General features: G+C 50.7%; 1 protein-coding gene across 1 annotated transcript; it reads left to right on the forward strand.

Annotated features, from left to right (window-relative positions):
- Nucleotides 1–692: 692 nt before the first annotated feature.
- Nucleotides 693–18228, forward strand: Foxred2 (FAD dependent oxidoreductase domain containing 2). Its single transcript, XM_048427377.3, has 9 exons — nt 693–796; nt 1264–1764; nt 3555–3806; nt 4577–4846; nt 4991–5157; nt 8310–8475; nt 9509–9750; nt 11045–11215; nt 15328–18228. The coding sequence occupies exons 2-9, from the start codon at nt 1265–1267 to the stop codon at nt 15558–15560; spliced, it is 2001 nt and encodes a 666-aa protein (XP_048283334.3). The 5' UTR covers nt 693–796; nt 1264; the 3' UTR covers nt 15561–18228.
- The last annotated feature ends 788 nt before the right edge of the window (nt 18229–19016 follow it).

A 19016-nucleotide genomic window follows, 5' to 3' on the forward strand; every position in this document is an offset into this window, starting at 1 on the left:
GCTAAGTCTCTGTTTTCCTTCATACAGCCACACAGTATCCTAGCCAGGTAACTCGCCCCGAGGAGGCTGACCTGAATATTCCGTTCCTCTTCCTCATTCTCGTTGCCTGCACTGGGTTTCAATTTGAGGCTTGGGTTTCAGGATTTTGGAGCAGGATCTCACAATCGTGCCAATTCCCTCAAAATCCACTTAGCTATTGTCTTACACAAACATCACTTTTAAACGTGTATTGACAAGAGTTACAAGGTGCTGGGAATTGCTTCCCTTGCCCACCTCCGACAACTGAAAAATCAAGTCTGTGTGGCAAACAATTGGTTCGTCTTGAGTTGGTCCCGTTACTCTTACCAGTCCCACAAAACTGACTGGCCAATTAGTTTTAGTCTTAAGCTACAGTAATCTAGAGATATAAATGCCAAGGTTTTCTACAAAAAAAAAAAAAAAACTCTGACATGTGGATTAGTACAGATCAAAAGCAGAGGCCGGGTGTCCCATCATAGACCTGCTGTTCCTCCGGGTTCCTCTACCCTCAGGAGCAGCGCTCACAGCACGTGCGCGCACTCCGGCCCGGGCCACCCCACCGGTCCCGGCGTGCCGCGCGTGGCGCACGTGACCCCGCCCCCTGCCATTGGCCAGGAGGGGGAGGGGCGTGGCCGCCTCGGCGCGAGCCTGCCAGAGCTCCCTTTGCAGCAGCCTGCAGAGCATCGCTGGGCCACCGGGCAGCGGCTTGCGGCTCGGAGCGCAGCCTGGGTACCGCGCACGCGCCAGAAGGAGCGCGGAGTCTCAGAGGCTGCGGCAGGTGTGCCGGGGCATCCTCATGTGATCTAGGGGGCTGGGGCGGGGCCTTAGAGGCCACACCTTCTTCAGGTTGCCCCCCTCCCGAGGGTGGAGGGTGAGTGTGCCTCTGAAGGGTCCTATCTGGGGAGACCCCGTAAAATGTAGGGCATATCCAGAATGCGTGGAAATTGGGGGAACTGCCTCTCCTCTAGGGTGGAAACTACCATGACAATAAGGGAGTCTGGCGCCCTGGGAAAGAAGACTATGGAGATGAGCTGTGGGAGTTCAGGATTCTCATGGGCCCTTGATCCCATCTGGAGGGAATGGGGGCGTGTTAGATGAGCCCCCTAGGTACCAGGAGTCAGTCTTGGCTCCAACCCAGGTCCCTGAGAAGCTCAGGCACGCCCCGGGTTTCTGGTTCCTCGGGAAAGCCGGCTGTCGCCTGCTGCCAGCCACAAGGTGCGAGGCCTCCCCTCTGCTGTGCTTCAGGATGGGTCCCTCGGGTTTGCTGCTGGCTCTAGGCCTGCACCTGGCGGTGTGCTCCCGTCCGCACCGGGACTACTGCGTGCTGGGCGCGGGTCCCGCGGGCCTGCAGATGGCCGCCCTCCTGCAGCGGGCCGGCAGGGACTACGAGGTGTTCGAACGCGAGTCCGCGCCTGGCAGCTTCTTCACGCGCTATCCGCGCCACCGCAAGCTCATCAGCATCAACAAGCGGTACACGGGCAAGGCCAACGCCGAGTTCAACCTCCGCCACGACTGGAACTCGTTGCTCAGCGACGACCCACACCTGCTCTTCAGACACTACTCGCAGGCTTACTTCCCAGACGCCAGCGACATGGTGCACTACCTGGGTGACTTCGCGAAGCGCCTGGGACTCCACGTGCTATACAACACAAACATCACCCACGTGACTCTGGACAAGGATCCACAAGCCTGGAACGGCCATTACTTCATTCTGACCGACCAGAATGGCCAGGCCTACCAGTGCAGGTAAGGACCCCATTGTCGGAACTGGACCTCACCCAGAATTGGCCTCAAATCTGAAAGAGTGGGAGAAAGGGGCACCACTTACTCCCACTGGGACTCAGTGCTGAGATTTGGTACAGCCAGCACTTTTTAAGGTATGTCCTTAAAAAACTGTAGCTGAGTGTGTTTGGAAAATTCTAGCAATTTATCTTATAGTATTTGTCAGGCTTTATCACCTTCTCTATGATCCTCTGATGCTGGATACTGCACATATTGCATAGCTCGTACCCACAAACCCTTGCAGGCAGGTCCAGCCTTTTGACACTGCAACACTACGTTGTCATTCAGGATTCAAGCTCAAAAACCATGCATTCAAGTTACAAAATGCACACCATACACAAATCTCATGATGTTTTAAATAAACTTGCCAGTTATGTTGGGCCACATTCATAGCTGTCGTGGACCCCATGTGGCCTAGAAACCATGGATTGGACACATCTGATAGTTTCCTAAATTAAGTATCCCCAAAACCCATGATGAGAAAAAAGGGTGGGGAGTGAAGTGTCCAGCCAGCATTAGACACTGGCCAGAAGGATTTCAGAACAGGAGAGCAGAAGCACAGCAAGCATGGCTTCCAGACACCGAGACTGTCTTGGGAGGCATTATGTGGGCACCTCAAACTTATTCAATCCTCACAAGGGACCTAGAGCAAATGTTCCCTAAAACCCATTCGGCAGGTGCAGATCTGAGGCTTTCGTGACCTTGGTCACCCCATTGTGTCACTAACATGGTGGGGCTACCTTTGGGTTGAGATTTTGCTGACCCCTAAGCCTGTGTTCTTTCTGCTACTCCAGGCTCCCGTCCTGGCTGTCAGCTTCACTCTGGCTCCAGATAAGTGTCTAACTAATGTTCATCTGTTCCTGAAGCCCAGAGAAGGGGGGGGAGGACAAAGGGGGTATGGGGGTGGGGTATCCTGATTAGGACTCTTGAATTTTAGGTAGCCTTGCTAGAGTAAAAGGGAGTAAGGAACAGAGAAACCAAGGGTCGGAAAACAAGAACCTGTTCCCTGTGTGTGTCCCTTCAGAGGATGAGTTCTACATGGAAACTACTACCCTGTATTCAAACTGTCCTGCAAAAATCCAGATACCCAGCTGCTACCGCTCCGCTATAATCCCCAGCAGTGTAAAGGGCAGAACCAGGCATGATGGCACACATGCCTGTAACCCCAGCATTTGGGAGACTGAGACAGGACGATTGTCAGATCCCAGGCTAGCCCAGGCTACACATCAAGCCCAGATCTCAACAGCAGGACTTTGGAATCAGGCCCTTCTGTGCTCCAACTGTGAAAAGTTCTGGCTGCCCTGACCCATGGACACTATGTCTCCTCACCTGTGAAATGGACTGGGACAGCAGCCAAGGAGTGTATGAGATCCAGGAGAAGATAAGGTGATAGGATAACCACACCCGGCACAGTGTGGCTAGAAGATGTGTGGGCCTGGCCTGCCAGTCTTAATGCCAGGCTGGAGTGGTTGCCCGAGGGGGCGGAGTGGGAGGAGTAACCTCACTGCTGTGTTCACAGTTAGAGGAAATGTTTTTGCTTTCTCATAATATCAATGAGCAAACTTAATCCTGGGTATGGAAAGCAATGAAGGACTGTAGCTAGCCTGGAGAGGGGCACACTAAGATGGGTCAGTATATGGCGTAAGCGGGTAAACAGATGAGTGGACATGTCTTTGGGAGCCTGGAATCAGGATGAGGCAAGGAAAGCCACAATGAGTGAACTGAGTCATCTCTCTTTGTTCCCCCACCTGCAGCGTCCTGCTGGTAGCCACTGGTTTATCAGTTCCCAAACTGGTTGACTTCCCTGGTTCGGAACATGTGGAAGGTTACGAGTCCGTATCTGTGGACCCAAAAGACTTTGTGGGTCAGAATGTGCTGATCCTGGGCCGTGGGAACTCAGCCTTTGAGACAGCAGAGAACATCTTGGGTGTCACAAACTTTGTCCACATGCTGAGCCGCTCCCGGGTTCGGCTCTCCTGGGCCACCCACTATGTTGGAGATGTCAGGTATGCTACATCCCTGCTTATGTATTCCACGCTGTAGATCCTGTACCATTCAGTATCTCGGTACTATAAGAAAATGCCTGAGGCGGGGTTCATAATTTCAGACACTACATCCAGCGGTATGTGGCTCTCTAAGCGCTCACCACTAGTGTCTACCCCATAGCAGATGGTGTCACAGCAGCAGGAACGCATGCCAGAGAGGAAGGTTGCAGAACAAGGCGGGAAGCCAGAACAAGGGGGAAGTCGGGCTCCCTTCCTCTGTAGCAACCCTCTACCTGGACCTAGCGGGGAATTCCGACGGAACTGTCTTAATCTCTCCAAAGGCTTTACCCCAGTGAGCTGCCTCTCGACTCTGCCTCGTCAGGATATACCACCAGGGCCTGGGAATATAGCTCAGTTGGTAGGGTGCTCGATTCCTGTGTACTAAATCCCTGAGTTCAGTCCCCAGGTTCACATAACAAAGGTGTGTGACACACACCTGTAGTCTAAACTTAGGAGGTGGAGGTTGGAGATCAGAGTTCAAGGTCATCATTGGCTACTTAAGTGAATTTGAGGCTAGCTTGGGCTACATAGCATCTTATATTTACCAAAAAGAACAAAAGGAGAAGAGAATGGAAAAGTTCACCGCCTCCCTGGGTTACCCTTATGGGGATTGAGCTTCCCTTGGGTTCAAACCCTAGAAAGCCCCAAATAAGGGAGCTTCCCCATCTTCAGCTGCACTAGACGACCTTCCTGAGCCCTCTTTCCTGTCTTGCCTGCTCGTGGGGCCCCAGAGCCATCAACAATGGCCTGCTGGACACCTACCAGCTAAAGTCACTAGACGGACTCCTGGAGTCGGACCTGGAGTATCTGGCCCTCGTGAAGGACAGCAAGGGCAAGTTCCACATCACCCTCAAGTTCTTCCTGGAGGAGAACAACAGCAGCCAGAGTGTCGACTCCATTCCCCTCCCCGAGGATGACAATGACAACTTTGCCATGCGGGTGGCCTATGACCGTGTCATCCGCTGCCTGGGCTGGAAGTTCGACTTCTCCATTTTCAACCAGTGAGTCCAAGTGGGGCGGAGGTAGGGACCCCTGGCCAACCCCTTCAGACCTCCCTGGGGACTCTAGGCTTCAGAAGAGTGGAGGAGGATGCAAGGGCCTTATCCACAGAAACTTTTATTTCTAACAACCCTCTCCACTGGCAGGTCCCTCAGACTTTCCTCAGGGACTGAATTCAGCAAGAAGTACCCACTGATCAGAGCTAGCTATGAGTCCAAAGGAAGCCGGGGTCTCTTTATCCTTGGGACCGCCAGCCACTCTGTGGACTACCGGAAATCTGCTGGCGGCTTCATCCATGGATTCCGATACACAGGTGAGCCTGGCTGAAGGACCCCTATCCCAGAGCTCCCAACTTCCAAACGCATCAAAAGGATGTTTTCGTGAACCAGGGCTATGTCTAGGAAAAGCGTGACAGTAGATATCGCTAAGGGTAGCCTGTTGCATGCTTGTCCTGTGCTCTTTGAACTTAAGTGTGTTCACAGTGATGGGTGGTCTCACACATGCCGCTTTCACAGGCTAAAAAGGCAGTACCCCAGCGTATGTAGCTGTGAAGCAGCTCATACAACGTGCAATAACACCCCTGTCTAATGTGGGGTTAGTGAAGATCTTTTCCCATTCTGTAGGCTGTCGTTTTGTCTTGTTGACCGTGTCCTTTGCTTTACAGAAGCCTTTCAGTTTCAGGAGGTCCCATTTATTAATTGTTTCTCTCAGTGTCTGTGCTGCTGGGGTTCTATTTAGGAAGTGGTTCCCTGTGCCAATGTGTTCAAGTGTACTTCCCACTTTCTCTTTTATAAGGTTCAGTGTGGCTGGCTTTATCTTGAGGTTTTTGATCCATTTGGACTTGAGTTTTGTGCATGGTGATAGATACGGGTCTATTTTCGTTCTTCTACATGTTGATATCCAGTTATGCCAGCACCACTTGTTAATTATGCTTTCTTTTTTCCATTTGATATTTTTTGCTTCTTTATCAAAGATCAGGTGTTCGAAGATGTGTGGATTGATATCCGGGTCTTCTCTTCGGTTCCGTTGGTCCTCCTGCCTGTTCTTATGCCAATACCAGACTGACTGTTTTCAGTACTGTAGCTCTGTAGTAGAGTTTGAAGTCAGGGATTGTGATGCCTCCAGAAGTTCTTTTATTGTCCAGGATTGTTTTGGCTATTCTGGGTTTTCTGCTTTTCCATATGAAGTTGAGTACCATTCTTTCAAGGTTTTTGAAGAATTTTGCTGGGATTTTGCTGGGCATTGCATTGAATCTATAGATTGCTTTTGGTAAGATTGCCTGGTTTCTGGTTTTAAAGAGCGCCCTTTTCTGCCCTTTTCTCCCCTCCGTGGAGGAAGCAGTGGACCGAAGCAGCTGAGTGAGCCGTTGAGCTGTTATCCACATTTTTTCGGGGTCAGGTGCCACCAGCTTGGTATGGATTTTGCTTGCAGTGCTTGCTTTGCATTCAGAGGATGGAGGATCGAGCCTTAGGATCCTTCTTACCAGGACTTCAATAGAAAACTTTTGCTCGGGGTCCTGAATGTCGTTCTGTGTATCCTCCCCTCCCAGCCCAGAGTCCACAGTGCTGAGACCAGGGAAAGAAAGACGACCTGTAAGAAGTAGTGGTAATAAAGTGTTTCTGTTAGGATCAGGGCACGGTAGCCCAGGATAGCCTCAAACTCCCAATCCTCCTGCCTCAGCTTCCTGGTTCTGAGATTAGAGATGTGCACTGCTATACCTGGTTTGTGTTTTATTTTCTTCATGAAGACAGTAAGACAGATGATGTGGAGATCATTGAAGGGGCCACTGCAAAGATCTCCATGCAAAGAATTGTGTGCTTATTGTAGAAGTGTTTTAAAACACAAAATAGCACAGAAAAGGGTTCTCTGTAATCACTTACTGGGGGGCACACATGTGCCACAGCATGTGTGTCAAGATCAGAGAACAGCCTATGGGAGTCAGTGTTCTTCTGCCATGCAGGACCTGAGGATTGAAGTCAGGCTTGACAGCAGATGTCTGTACCTACCAAGCCATCTCACCAGCCCAGTAGTTTTCTTTGTAACATAAAAAGAGGTAGGGTAGTAGCAAACTCAGCATAGACTCGTGGGTCCTCATGGCCTTCTGCATGGGGAGACTTGTGCCCTGCCTCTAGGTTAGAGTAGGTACTGTAGGGACAACTGAGCTGCCTCAGTCCCTGGCTCTCCTGCCAGGTGGTGGTGGTGGTAAACACATCACTTCATCTGAACAACCCTGGAGATCAGCTGTCAACCCCCTGGTCTGCAGCAGAAAGATATCAGTGAGAGACTCCTACTTGCCCCTCATATCTCCCCAGGTGGTGGCTGGCACCTATCATAGCCCCTTAGTCCGTGGAGTGGGTGCCACGTTGCCTGGCTACTTCTGCATGGGCCTCATCCAGACCTCAAGGTCCTCGAGTCCACCTCCTCCTGTTTCCATTTAGTTTGATGACTTATGTTACCTCAGGCCTAGGATTTAGTCCTCCTTACCCTTTGCAGCTGGCAGGGAACACTACACAGTAAGTTCAAGGCAAGCCTGGGCAACCTAGACCCTGTCTCGCAGTAAAAAGGAGATAAGAATGTAGCTTAGTGACAGAGCAGTTGTCTAACACGTCCAAGGCTCCAGGTGTCTTCCACAGTACCAAAAACAATGAGGAAAATCTCGCCATTCTCTGAGTCTTGTTCTTTCATGATTTCTCTTCCCCTTCCTGGGAAGCCCCATGACTCAGCATGCCGTCACCTGCACTGCACAGGTCTCACCTTCCTTCTCCGGGTGCCAAGCTTGTTCTCCGTCCCAGGCATCTCCCAGGCTCCTCTAGCTTCATTTAGCTCCTACACCTTGCAAACTGGGCTTGACCACCGTCCCCTCCAAGGAGTCAGAGGCCTAAACAGAGGCCCACCGTGGCTCCTTTCTCATGAACACCTGGCCTGTGCCACATCCTCATTGCATTGGGTGTTTTAGTAACTTTGGAAGAACAAGCGTCTGTGTTGGGGCATCATCCCACAACAGGGTAAAACAGCCCCAGGTGTAAAGAAAACCACCATGCTGGTGGCTTGGGCAGCAGCTGCTTTTTATGAAAGATCTCAGAATGAGACAGGGACAGGTAGATTTGGGCTGAAAAAGAGAGAAGCAACCGGAGCATCCATGGGGCTATAGCTAGAAATTGGGGATGGAAAAGCTCTATCTTTGGGTTGGCTGTAAAGAATTGCAGTTGGCAGAGAAATTTCCATGTGCAGATAGCCTCAGGCAAGGGTGGGCCACTCAGACCCAAATCCACCCCCACCCATACTTTGTGCAATACCCAGGAGATGGAACGGAGCAGGGCCGCTGATTGTATGCGATGATGAAGAAAGAACCTTTGTCATCTGGCCTCTTACACACAGCTCTTACTGCCATGGTTTCCCAGGCCTGAACCTCCCTCCAGTGAACCAAGATAAAATCTTGGCCCTTCCTCCCTCTGGCCATTTCAGTGCGTGCTGTCCACCGGCTCCTGGAACATCGGCACCATGGCATCGACTGGCCGTCCACAGAGCACCCCATCACACAGCTGACCAGTTCCATCATCCGGCGTGTAAATGAGGCTTCTGGGCTGTACCAGATGTTCAGTGTGCTGGCTGACGTCATCCTGTTGAAGGAGTGAGTGACCCTTCCCACGCCATCTCCCCCCACCCTGCTTTACCCATATACCCCGTCCTTTGCTTCTGGTACTATTCTGAGTGCTGAGTGGCCCAGTTGTTTCTTGTGTGAGGGAGGCCTGCAGAGGCTAAATCTGGCAGGGAAATCAGGGAGGTAAATACCTCGAGGTCTGTTATGGATTTCTTACTGTGTGGTTTGGGGAGTTAGTTAAGCTCTGTGCTTTCTTGCCTTATCTGCAAAATGAGCGGAGTTCCTTTGCAGCACTGAAGGATGAAGAGGCCCCTCAGGCACGGGTCAGGTTGGGCCTTTTAGATCAAGTGATTACTGGCAAATCACAGGACACACAGAGCCCGAGGACACAGTACAGGATGTGTGAGGAGAGGGCAAGGGAAGACTTGGAGAAGACAGGCAGGTGAGACGTGGAGGAGGACCCCCAAGTCAGAGGACATGCCCTGATCCAGAGCCCTGGCCACTCAACGTGAAGTTCAGGCGCACCGGAAGTCCTGGAGCTCAGCACACTGCCTTGCTTCATCCTCAGCGCCCCGTCCATGAGTCCAGAGCTGTCTAGATCAGGGTGCTCTTGGCAGGACCCAGTGCTCAGTCAGTATCCCAGGCCTGTCACCCACTCTGGTCCTGCAGCCTCCCAACACAGCCAGTCTGCTCACTGCAGCCACCAGCCATCCCTTAAAAGGACAGTCACACTGTTATCCTGGAGTCCCAACTCCCCACAACCCCCCCTTCTCCACCCACTCAAACACATGATCACCCCACACCTCCTTTACTCATGCCCCGGGACCCCCCCGGCCCCATTACTCTCGGCTCTACCTACAGTGGCAAGCTTCTCCCTTCCTTTCCTCATCTAGAGCCTACCCCTAGTATACCAGAAGACGCAGCTGCCACGGTGACATTATAGGGTGGGAGATTCCTGCTTAGTCCACACCACTGCACCTGTGGAGAGCTCTATGTCCCCACCCATGCCCAGTGAGCCTGCATCCCTCCCCGGTCCTGAGTTCCCCTGGGATTCTACCCACAGGAACGCTACAGCATTTGAGTACCTGGAAGAGTTTCCCATGCAGATGCTGGCCCAGCTGGAGTCGCTCACAGGGAGGACAGCCCGCCATGGGCTCTTTGTCATCAACATGGAATATGGCAAAAATTTCTCTGGGCCTGAGAAGGACGTCTTCTATTACGACCGGTCCGTGGCACATATAGAAGATGCCTGGCGTTCTAACTTCCTGCACCCTGTCATCTACTATTACAGACACCTCCCCACTGGTGAGCTGGCCCCTACCCTCCCTGAGCTCAGCCTCCTCAGGGGGAGCCCTTCTTGGACCACCTCTGTCTAGACAGCAGTCACCACAAGGCCATGCATTGCTTCTGCAGCTGACAAAGGGAACCCCAGGGGACCTATATAAACCATGCATGATCTCTGGGCACCATGTAGTGACAGGGGTGCTACCATGTGTGTCTCAAAGTGGGGGGAGGTGCTGCAGCTGAGTATTAAGAAAGGAGGATGAGGGGGGTAAGATGACTGGGCAGTAGAGGCACTTACCATGGAAGGCTAGAGACCTGAGTTCAATCCCTGGAACCCACCTAAAGATGGGAGAAGAGAATTGATCAACTCTACAAAATTGTCCTCTGACCTCCACACAGGCTCTGTGGCATGTGTGCCCATACAAACAGCAAAAACAACAGTAATAATAAACCAGACAAGAACTAAGCAGGCCAGCACAGTACAGAAATGCCACGCCCAACTCCCAGTTCTGTCCTCACTGCCATTCTGCTTAACCTCTCTGAGTCTTGCTTCCTATTCTATAAGATGGGATGATGGTAATTATTTCATACGGGGTTGCAGGAGGGTAGACACAAAGTGCCAGCCTTGCTAAGGCACAGCCTGGGTACCGTGCCTTTCAGTTCAGAACATGAAGGACCTCAGGTGGAAGAGGATGCTCCAGTGCCTGTCACCCCAGCACTGGGGAGGGTAGGCAGGTTTGCCACAAACTCAATGCCAGCCTAGGCTGTGTAGTGAGCTCCTGTCTCAGAACTGTGTGTGGTGAGGCACCCCTCTGTAATGCCAGCATTTGGGAAATAGAGGCAGGAGGTCAGCCTGGGCTATTTGAGACTCTGTCTCAAAAGAAGGAAAAGGTGGCCCAGGTGGAGATTGTTCCCAACGGCAAAAGCAGTTTCAACAGGTGGAAGGCAGGGGGTGGGGAGTGCAGATCTGTAGTTGGCGGCCCGAACCCTGGCCAGCTAGGATTGGTCACCTCCTAGGGTCTAGTTTCCAGGGATGGTCAAGTGTTGGTCTAGCGGCCTGTGGGCTGGGCCCACATGGGGCAGGGTCCACAGCAGTGGGAAGTGAGCCTAGATGAGCCCCCTGCAGCCAATGGTTCCTGTACTGCACACAGAAACCACAGGCAGCAGGCCTGGTTCCTCTTCCTCCTGCTGCATGACGGTGGCTGGTGGCCAAGCCGACCACAGCCTGACAGAAGCACCCTAGGAAGGCCACCACGAGAGCAGAGGGAGGTGCCGGAATGAATTGCCTGGCCCTGATGCCTCCCTCCTCCCACAGAGCAAGATATGCGGTTCCGGCCTGCACAGTGGCCCCTGCCTCGGCCCGTGGCCATCCATCACATAGTGGAGGACTTCCTGACCGATTGGACAGCCCCAGTGGGGCACATCCTCCCCCTCAGGCGCTTCCTGGAAAACTGTCTGGACACGGACCTGCGAAGCTTCTATGCAGGTAACCGAGTGCCCAGGAGGGCTAAGGGTGGGGTGAACACCTTAGTGCTAGTGCACTAGTGTGCGTGGGTTTGAGCTCTAGCACAGGAGCAGGGAAGGGAGGAGAGGAGAAGAAGCCAAGAGCTAGGCACTATCAAAATTGATTGTGCAATCTTGAAAAAGATGGAGATGAAACTAACGGAGATAAAATATTCTTGAAATAAGAAGCTCAGTATAAGGAGCTGGAGGTGCACTAGACAGAAATGAAGAGAGAATTGGTGAACTGGAAGGCAGATCTGACAGCTAAATGCAAAGGGGGTCTAAGGCAAGAACTCAGATGATCTAGAGGAGAAAGTGATAGAAACAAGCCAATATCTTTGTCCTTGTAAACCTCTGGATGTTCTGAACCAGTGCTTTTTCTATTATGAAGAGAACACGTCAGATGCCTATCAAATGTGTGACACTATTCATACATAGTTAAGTTAGAGACTGACTTCAGCCTAGGCAAACAGCAAGCATCCTGCCTTATCCTGACTCTGCTTTGCAGTGATGATTTGGGAGCTGATCTGTTGCTGAGTGGCATCCTGTCCCTGATCACCTAAGCATCTTCCTGTCTTGATTAGCCCATAGAGCCAGAGCTGAGCTGAGCACCTGTGCACTTCTAACAGTCTGTGAGCAGCCAGCCTCGATCATACGCTGACCCCTGAAATGCCTAGAAAGGAGAATTCTCAGCTCCAAACTGTCTGCCCATTGCCCAAGACTTCAAGAGTCCACAAAAGTCCAGTGGTGTATTCCCACCCAAAATCATGGCCCCTGATGTATCCTCCCAGTTTTGTCACTGCCCTGAGCTGGGATGAATCCTTACAGCAGAAGGCCAGCTTCCCTTTAACCATTGTGAAGCTGTTAATTCGAGCCTCAGCCTGTGCTGGGAGTTGTCCTAACCTTGGGTCCTACAGAGGGGCAGCGTCATCAGAAGGTCCTGCTGGCTGAATGGCTGCCCTTGCTTCTGTTGTCTTCCCTAGCAAGGCCTCTGTACCAGGAGTCGGAGATGACGCAACAAAGGATGCTGTGGAGCCCTTCTGAGCCCATCCCTCACCTAACCCTCACAGCATCTTCCTTTGTCTAATCCTCCCCCTTTTTAGAAGAGCTAACGAGAATAAGGAAAAGTGAAAAGTCTTCCCCCAAAGATGTAGGACTCATTCTGTGAAGGCTCTGACGCTCTGCCTTCCCACCCCGCCTCTAACTCTCAGTCAGAGCTATGCAAATGTTGCTGTGTTTCCCCTCCACACCCTGGAGGATATGGCCCAGGACCCCTAGTGAGGGCCTCAATAAATAGAATCAAATTTCATTACTTACAGCCAGTGAGTGACTTGGGGTCACTCACTTCAGAGGATCCTATACTGAAACCTCATTGTAGACTTGGCAATTGCTGGTACAACACTTTGATGTCAGAATATGAATGTGTGTGTGTGTGTGTGTGTGTGTTATGTTTTTCTCCACAAATTTAATGCCTGTTTGTTTTACATATTTATCATTGCACATGGATTTTTTTTTCCCCTTTCATGTGTTTCCAGTTGGAAGGTGCATTTTACCATAGCATTTAGCAACTGCACACAAGACTTTTTGTGTGTGTATGTGTGGGGTTTTTTTTTTTCTTTTGAGACAGGGTTTATCTATGCAAGACTTTTTTTTTCTTATTCTGAATAGAACTATCACCTTTTCACTTAAAGGAAACACTTTATGGTTCCCCCTTTGGCATACCGAAATTGCTGAATCTCTGTTCATAAGCTTTGAAGCCATTATTAAACAAGACAGAATGAGGCATCCTTGTTTGCTTTCCATTGCTCTGATAAAACACCTGACCAAAAGCAGTGTGGGAGGAAAGTGTTGGTTTTGCTTCCACTTCCAGATTACAGTTCATCATGAATGAAAGGCAGGAATCTGGAGACAGGAACGGAAGCAGAGGCAATGAAGAAATTTCCTTACTAACTTGTGCTCCCCATAGCTTGCTCAGTCGACTCTCTATGCAGCCAAGGGCCACCTGCCCAGAGATGCACCACCATGGTGATCTGGGTCCTCCCACACCAATCAAGGAAATGCCCCCACAGACTTGCCTACAGGCAACTCTTGAATTCAGCCAGCATGATGGTACATGCTTTTCATACCAGCAGCAGGGAGGCCGAGGCAGATGGATCTTGAGTTTGAGGCTAGCCTGGTCTACATTGTGAGTTCCAGAATAACCAGGGATATATAGAGAGATCCTGTCTTTAAAATGAAAAAATAAAAAAAAGTTTCTTCTTCCCAGATGACTATATCCTGTGTCAAGTTGACAAAAAGACTAGTCAGCACATAAAGGTTACCGGACTCAGGTACATTATGCCATTGAGGTGGTCCTGTTGATAGAAACGGTTGCTATGTGTGGGTAGTATATAGTAGCAAATACAGTATGAAAATCCAGATGGCTACTAAGTAACTAGTGGGTGGAAAGTATATACAAAAGTGGATACCTGGATGCAGGAATGGCTTCCATCCCTGTTAACCAGATGACTACCAAGTGACTCATGAGTGGGTTGTGTATAGGATGTAGTTACCTGGACTAAGAAATGATCCCCATGCTATACTATGAGTGGCTCCCATCCTGGGTGGGCTGGAACAGAAAGACTCTAGATTTTATCACACTAGACATGACTAGTTTATTTTTCAAATTGCAGTCCAATTATCAGGCGGCTGACTGTGGTGAATGACTGAAACCAAGTGGGGGGAGACACCCCGAAAGCATGACCACTCAGCTTAGCTGAAGGCTTCCTTCCCACCTCCTGACTCCTGACTCTCACTCCCCACAAGGAACTGCCTCGAGCTTTTTTGAAGGTTCTTCCTGGTGCCTTCATTTTGCTCATGGATTCTTTTTAATTGGTTTTTTGTTTGTTTGGTTGATTGGTTAGTTTTGGTTTTTTTGAGACAGGGTTTCTCTGTAGCTTTGGAGCCTGTCCTGGAACCTACTCACTCTGTCTCAAACTCACAGAGATCCACCTGTCTCTGCCTCCCAAGCGCTGGGATTAAAGGTGTGTACCATCACTGCCAGGCATGCTTATGGATTCTTTTGGTTGTTTCTTCAGATTTCAAAAATAATACATACCCATAGCTATTTTGTCACTGATCAAATTTCATGTGTGCATCAGTTTTCTGCTGTGATACAGACAAGGATTTACCCATTTCATCTGTTTTTCTTCCCACAGTTGGGAAGAGAACTTTGTGTGTGTGTGTGTGTGTGTATGTGCGCGTGTGCACGCTAGTGTGTACATGTGCGACATCTCGCAAGGGTTGATTCTCTCTTTCCACCATATGGGTTCCAGTGCTCAGATGCAGGTCGTCAGACTTGGCAACACACACCTTTACTCTTGAGCCATCTTCCCAGCCCATGAGAAAGACTCCATGTATAGTATTTGCAGCTCAGGTGTTACAGGCAGAGCTGAGCCCAAAGCGGGGCTGATTGCTGGGCTCCCACCATACAAAGGCCAGCTTCCAGAACAGCTGAGGGTCAGCTCTAGAGAGACTGCTCCTACCTTCTGGTTCCATGCAAAGTTCTGGGACCCTTTCTGTGGTTTGCTTCATTTTGGTATCCTGACCCCTTGACCTCTTCAGGTCATACATGAGATGCCAGGAAAGGCAGCTGTCTTAGGGTTTCTATTGCTGTGAAGAGATACCATGACCACAATAACTTTTATAAAGGAAAACATTTTAGTGGAGGCTGGCTTACAGTTCAGAGGTTTAGTCCATTGTCCTGGCGGGAAACAAGGCAGCATGCAGGCAGACATGGTACTGGAGAAGGAGAGTTCCACATCTTGATCCTCAGACAACAGGAAGTGAACTGAGTATCACACTGAGCATAGCTTGAGCAAAAGAGACCTCCAAGCCTACCCCCACAGTTACACACTTCCTCTAACAAACCCTCATCTCCTAATAGTGCTACTCCGTATGAGCTTATAGGAGCCAATTACACAGCAGCTTAGATTGAAGGGCTGGAAAGGACTGTGCAGGGCCCCTGATGAACACTTCCCCTAAGTCCCCAGCATTGCCCACTTCTCTCCGTCCTCTCCCCTACCTGACCTGACACCTTCTTTTGCCTTTGTATAGAGTCCTGTTTCCTGTTCACCCTCACACGCCAGAAGCTGCCCCCCTTTTGCCAGCAGGGGTACCTTAAGATGCAGGGGCTTTCAAGCACCAAGAGCCTTTGGCAACATGGTGTGGAAAGCAGACTCTTGCAGGACTACACAGCCATGGAGGACAGCAGCAGTCGACTTGGTGACCACCCCTCGGCTCCAGGGTCTCTGACTCAGACCCTTGACAGCAACAAGGAGGAACTCTGACCATCCTCTCCCTGGGCTGTGGAGGTAGTGCCTTCTCGGGGCCCTTTCCCCAGGCTCTCTCCTACCGTTAAGGCTGCTCAGGACCACCACAGAGATAACAGATGACAAGACAGCCTATAGAGTGCCGAAGGCTGGGACACAGTCACACTGTAGTGTTCTGTCCTGTGCTGGCCCCTGGGTGCTAGATGCACAGTTAAGAGGAGGGTACCTTCTGTCAAGTAGGAGCTGCCTTCCACAGCCTGCTTGTGTCCAACTTAGAGAATCACTAAACACCACCCAGGTCTGGTGTGTCTGCTGCTAGGACCTATCTCCTTTCCCTTCTGGTTCACTCTGCAGATGGGCTTGGGTCTGCCTGGGGAACGGCTCGCAGCTGAAACCCCCTCATTTCCATAGCAGGCATGTTATAAGGAAAGCCTGAGGGCTTCAGCCGTGGGGTAGACAATTGAGATCTCTGCTTCCCCAGGACAGCTATGGACCCCAACTCAGAAGCATCTAGCATCTCCTAGAGTCCTCATCCAGGAGGGCCTGCCCTATGGCGCTCTTTCTTTCCACATCGTCTCACCCTCCCCGGCACTGGCTCTCAGCGGAACTCCAGTCAGGGTGGGGAATCACAGGCCAGAGTGATGGTATAGAACAGAGACTGTAAACTCCTACAAGGCCGTCTGCCCAGCTGGCTCCTCAGGAGCAGGGCACCTCAGAACTGCCCTGTCCCCAAGATCACGCTCCCAGGGGTCAGCAGCCTCTGTGTCCCTCTCCCACGCTGCTGTCTGGCATCCTGAACCCTGTCTTCCTTGAGACCTGCCTGGGCAGGTTTTCCGTGTTGCTGTGCCTGCTGCCTTAGGCGTGGGAACATTGACCCTTGCCGGCCCCTGGCTGCCTTGATTTCCTCTCCTCTTTCTTGCCTTTCCTCACCAGAGTCCACATTCAGCCAACAGATTAGTCTCGCTGATGAATAAGCCATGAGGAAAACATGACCCACAAGGGCAGCCTGGTGATCACGTGATTTCCCATAGCCCCAGAACGCAGGTACTGTTTCTCACCAGCTCTTTCATTCTCTATGGAGGCCCCTCAGATGTTCAGGGACCTGTCAACCCAAAGCCCCTTCCTGAGAACGTCCTCTTCTCCACAGAAGAGTCTTGTCTGGGTCCAAGCCCTCTTGGTCACCTGACGTGTCTGCAGCCGCCTTCCTCCCCAGTGTTTACCAGGTTCTAACAGGGCAATCCAACAACTTCATGTCACCAGGAGGAACTGTGTCCCCTGTACCTACTTGGGGTAGTTTGCACAGGGCCAAACCTCCTTAGCCCAGGATGTCAGAGTCACAGGTTGATTGGCAAGTCAAACTGGGACCCTGCCATCCCACCCTCCCTCACAAAGTATTTTTAAGTGAGTTGTTGATTTAGTGCTATCCCATGAAATCGAATCCTGTTCCTCACATCTTACCCTCTACTCACTGAGGCTGGCTGAGCCACTTGTTCAGTGCCTTAGCAAGTAGCTGGCTGACACCCTTGTATATGACATCTGCTGCTTCCTGTCATCTGCCAGATCGTTGATTCTGTCACAATATCAGGCAGCCTTATTTGTTTTTAACACGAAGGATTCTGTTCTTGCTCAGTTGGCTAGAGATTATTTCTACTTCCCCCATCCCACCCCCCGAGAGAGTTTCACCATGTTCTGCCTGGCGTGGTACATATTACATAGCCCAGCCTGCACTTGGATTCATGGTAATTCTCCCGCCTCAGCCTTCCAAGAGTTGGGATTACAAGTTTGAGCCACATAAGCTTTTTTAAGATTTCTTCTTAATTATGTGTACTTGTATGTGTCTGTTTGTGGGTATGTGTACATGAGCACAGGTGCCCAGAGGTCAGAAGAGGATGTCAGAGCCCCTTAACACTGAAGTTACAGGAGGCAATGAGCAAGCCTATGTGGAGGCTGAGAACTGAGTTCAGGTCCTCTAGAAGAGCAGTAAGTGCTGAGCCAGTTCCTCCTGGACTCCTGCCCCAGAACTATTTTAAAGAAAAGATTAAAAATAAAGCCAACTGGATGGGGTACACGCCAAGGCAGGAAAATTGAGGTTCAAGGCCAGCCTGGGCTACATGCAAAGTTCCCGGATAGTGTGGGCAACTGAACAAGGTCCTGATTCAAAAAAGAAATTTTAAAAAGGCAGAAATAAACTGGGTGCGGTGTTACATGCCTTAATCTCAGCACTCCTAAGGCATAGGCTGGAATAGCGCTTGTGTGTGAGTTCAAGGCCAGCCTGGTTGACCCAGCAAGTTCCAAGCCAATAGAGCTACAGTATGAAATCCTGTCCCAAAAGTAAATAAATAAATTTTTTGAAAACCATGAGCAAAAATAGATATGGTGAAGGGACTGATTGAAACGCCTAGAAATACTAAGCAAATTTTCATGATCATCTATCTCTTCTGTGGTGTAGATAGAGAAGGGCTGGTGAGTCTGTGCTTACATACGTGACACTGACTGAGATGTGGCCCCAGGTGAGCTGGAACAGCAGCTGGGGCTGCTGATAGCTGTGAAGATAGGAACCATAGGATGCCAGCAGTGTCTCTGCTGGGACGGGGGACAGGTTCTTTTTTCCTCTTTTGATCAAATTTGTGTTTATTTTTCAAATGTGATTCTATGCTACTGAAATAAAAATGCATTTATTTTTAAATCATTTCTGCTCTTGAATTTTGGGATTGCTGGGAAAGAGAGGACATGGGAACCCTTGCGAGAGTCTGCTCTGCTTTGATGGTCCAGATGGTGACCAGGGTGGGTTACCCTAGAAAATCACTAGAGGGAAGGCACACCGTGCAGCAGAATGTAAGCATGCTCAGGGCAGAGTATGGGGGACACACCTGTACCCTTGTACCTGGGAGGTGGTCAGGATGTAAGCATGCTCAGGGCAGAGTATGGGACACACACCTGTACCCTTGCACCTGGGAGGAGGTCAGGATGTAAGCATGCTCAGGGCAGAGTATGGGGGATGCACCTGTACCGTTGTACCTGGGAGGTGGTCAGGATGTAAGCATGCTCAGAGCAGAGTATGGGACATGCACCTGTTCCCTTGCACCTGGGAAGTGGTCAGGATGTAAGCATGCTCAGAGCAGAGTATGGGGGATGCACCTGTACCTTAGCACCTGCGAGGTGGTCAGGATGTAAACACCACCACATCTTTAATCCCAGCCCTCAGGAGGCACAGGCAGAAGCAGGTAAACAAGACCAACCTGGTCTACATAGTGAGTTCCAGAACAACAAGCCACATAGTGAGATCCTGTTTTTAAAGAAATAAAAAGGCTGTCCAGGCGAAAGGAAGTGAGTAGTTAAACCATGCGCTCACTCCTCACATGGAGTCTCTAAACTGACGACTGAGCACACATGGCCACATGGCCATCCTTTGAAACATCTTCCCCCAAATGACAGAAAATCAGAAACAAATTTCTCCTCTGGGAGAGACCTTCA

This window comes from Myodes glareolus, chromosome 19 (genome assembly GCF_982192425.1).
Source record: "Myodes glareolus chromosome 19, mMyoGla1.1, whole genome shotgun sequence".
NCBI classification, from domain to species: Eukaryota; Metazoa; Chordata; class Mammalia; order Rodentia; family Cricetidae; genus Myodes; species Myodes glareolus.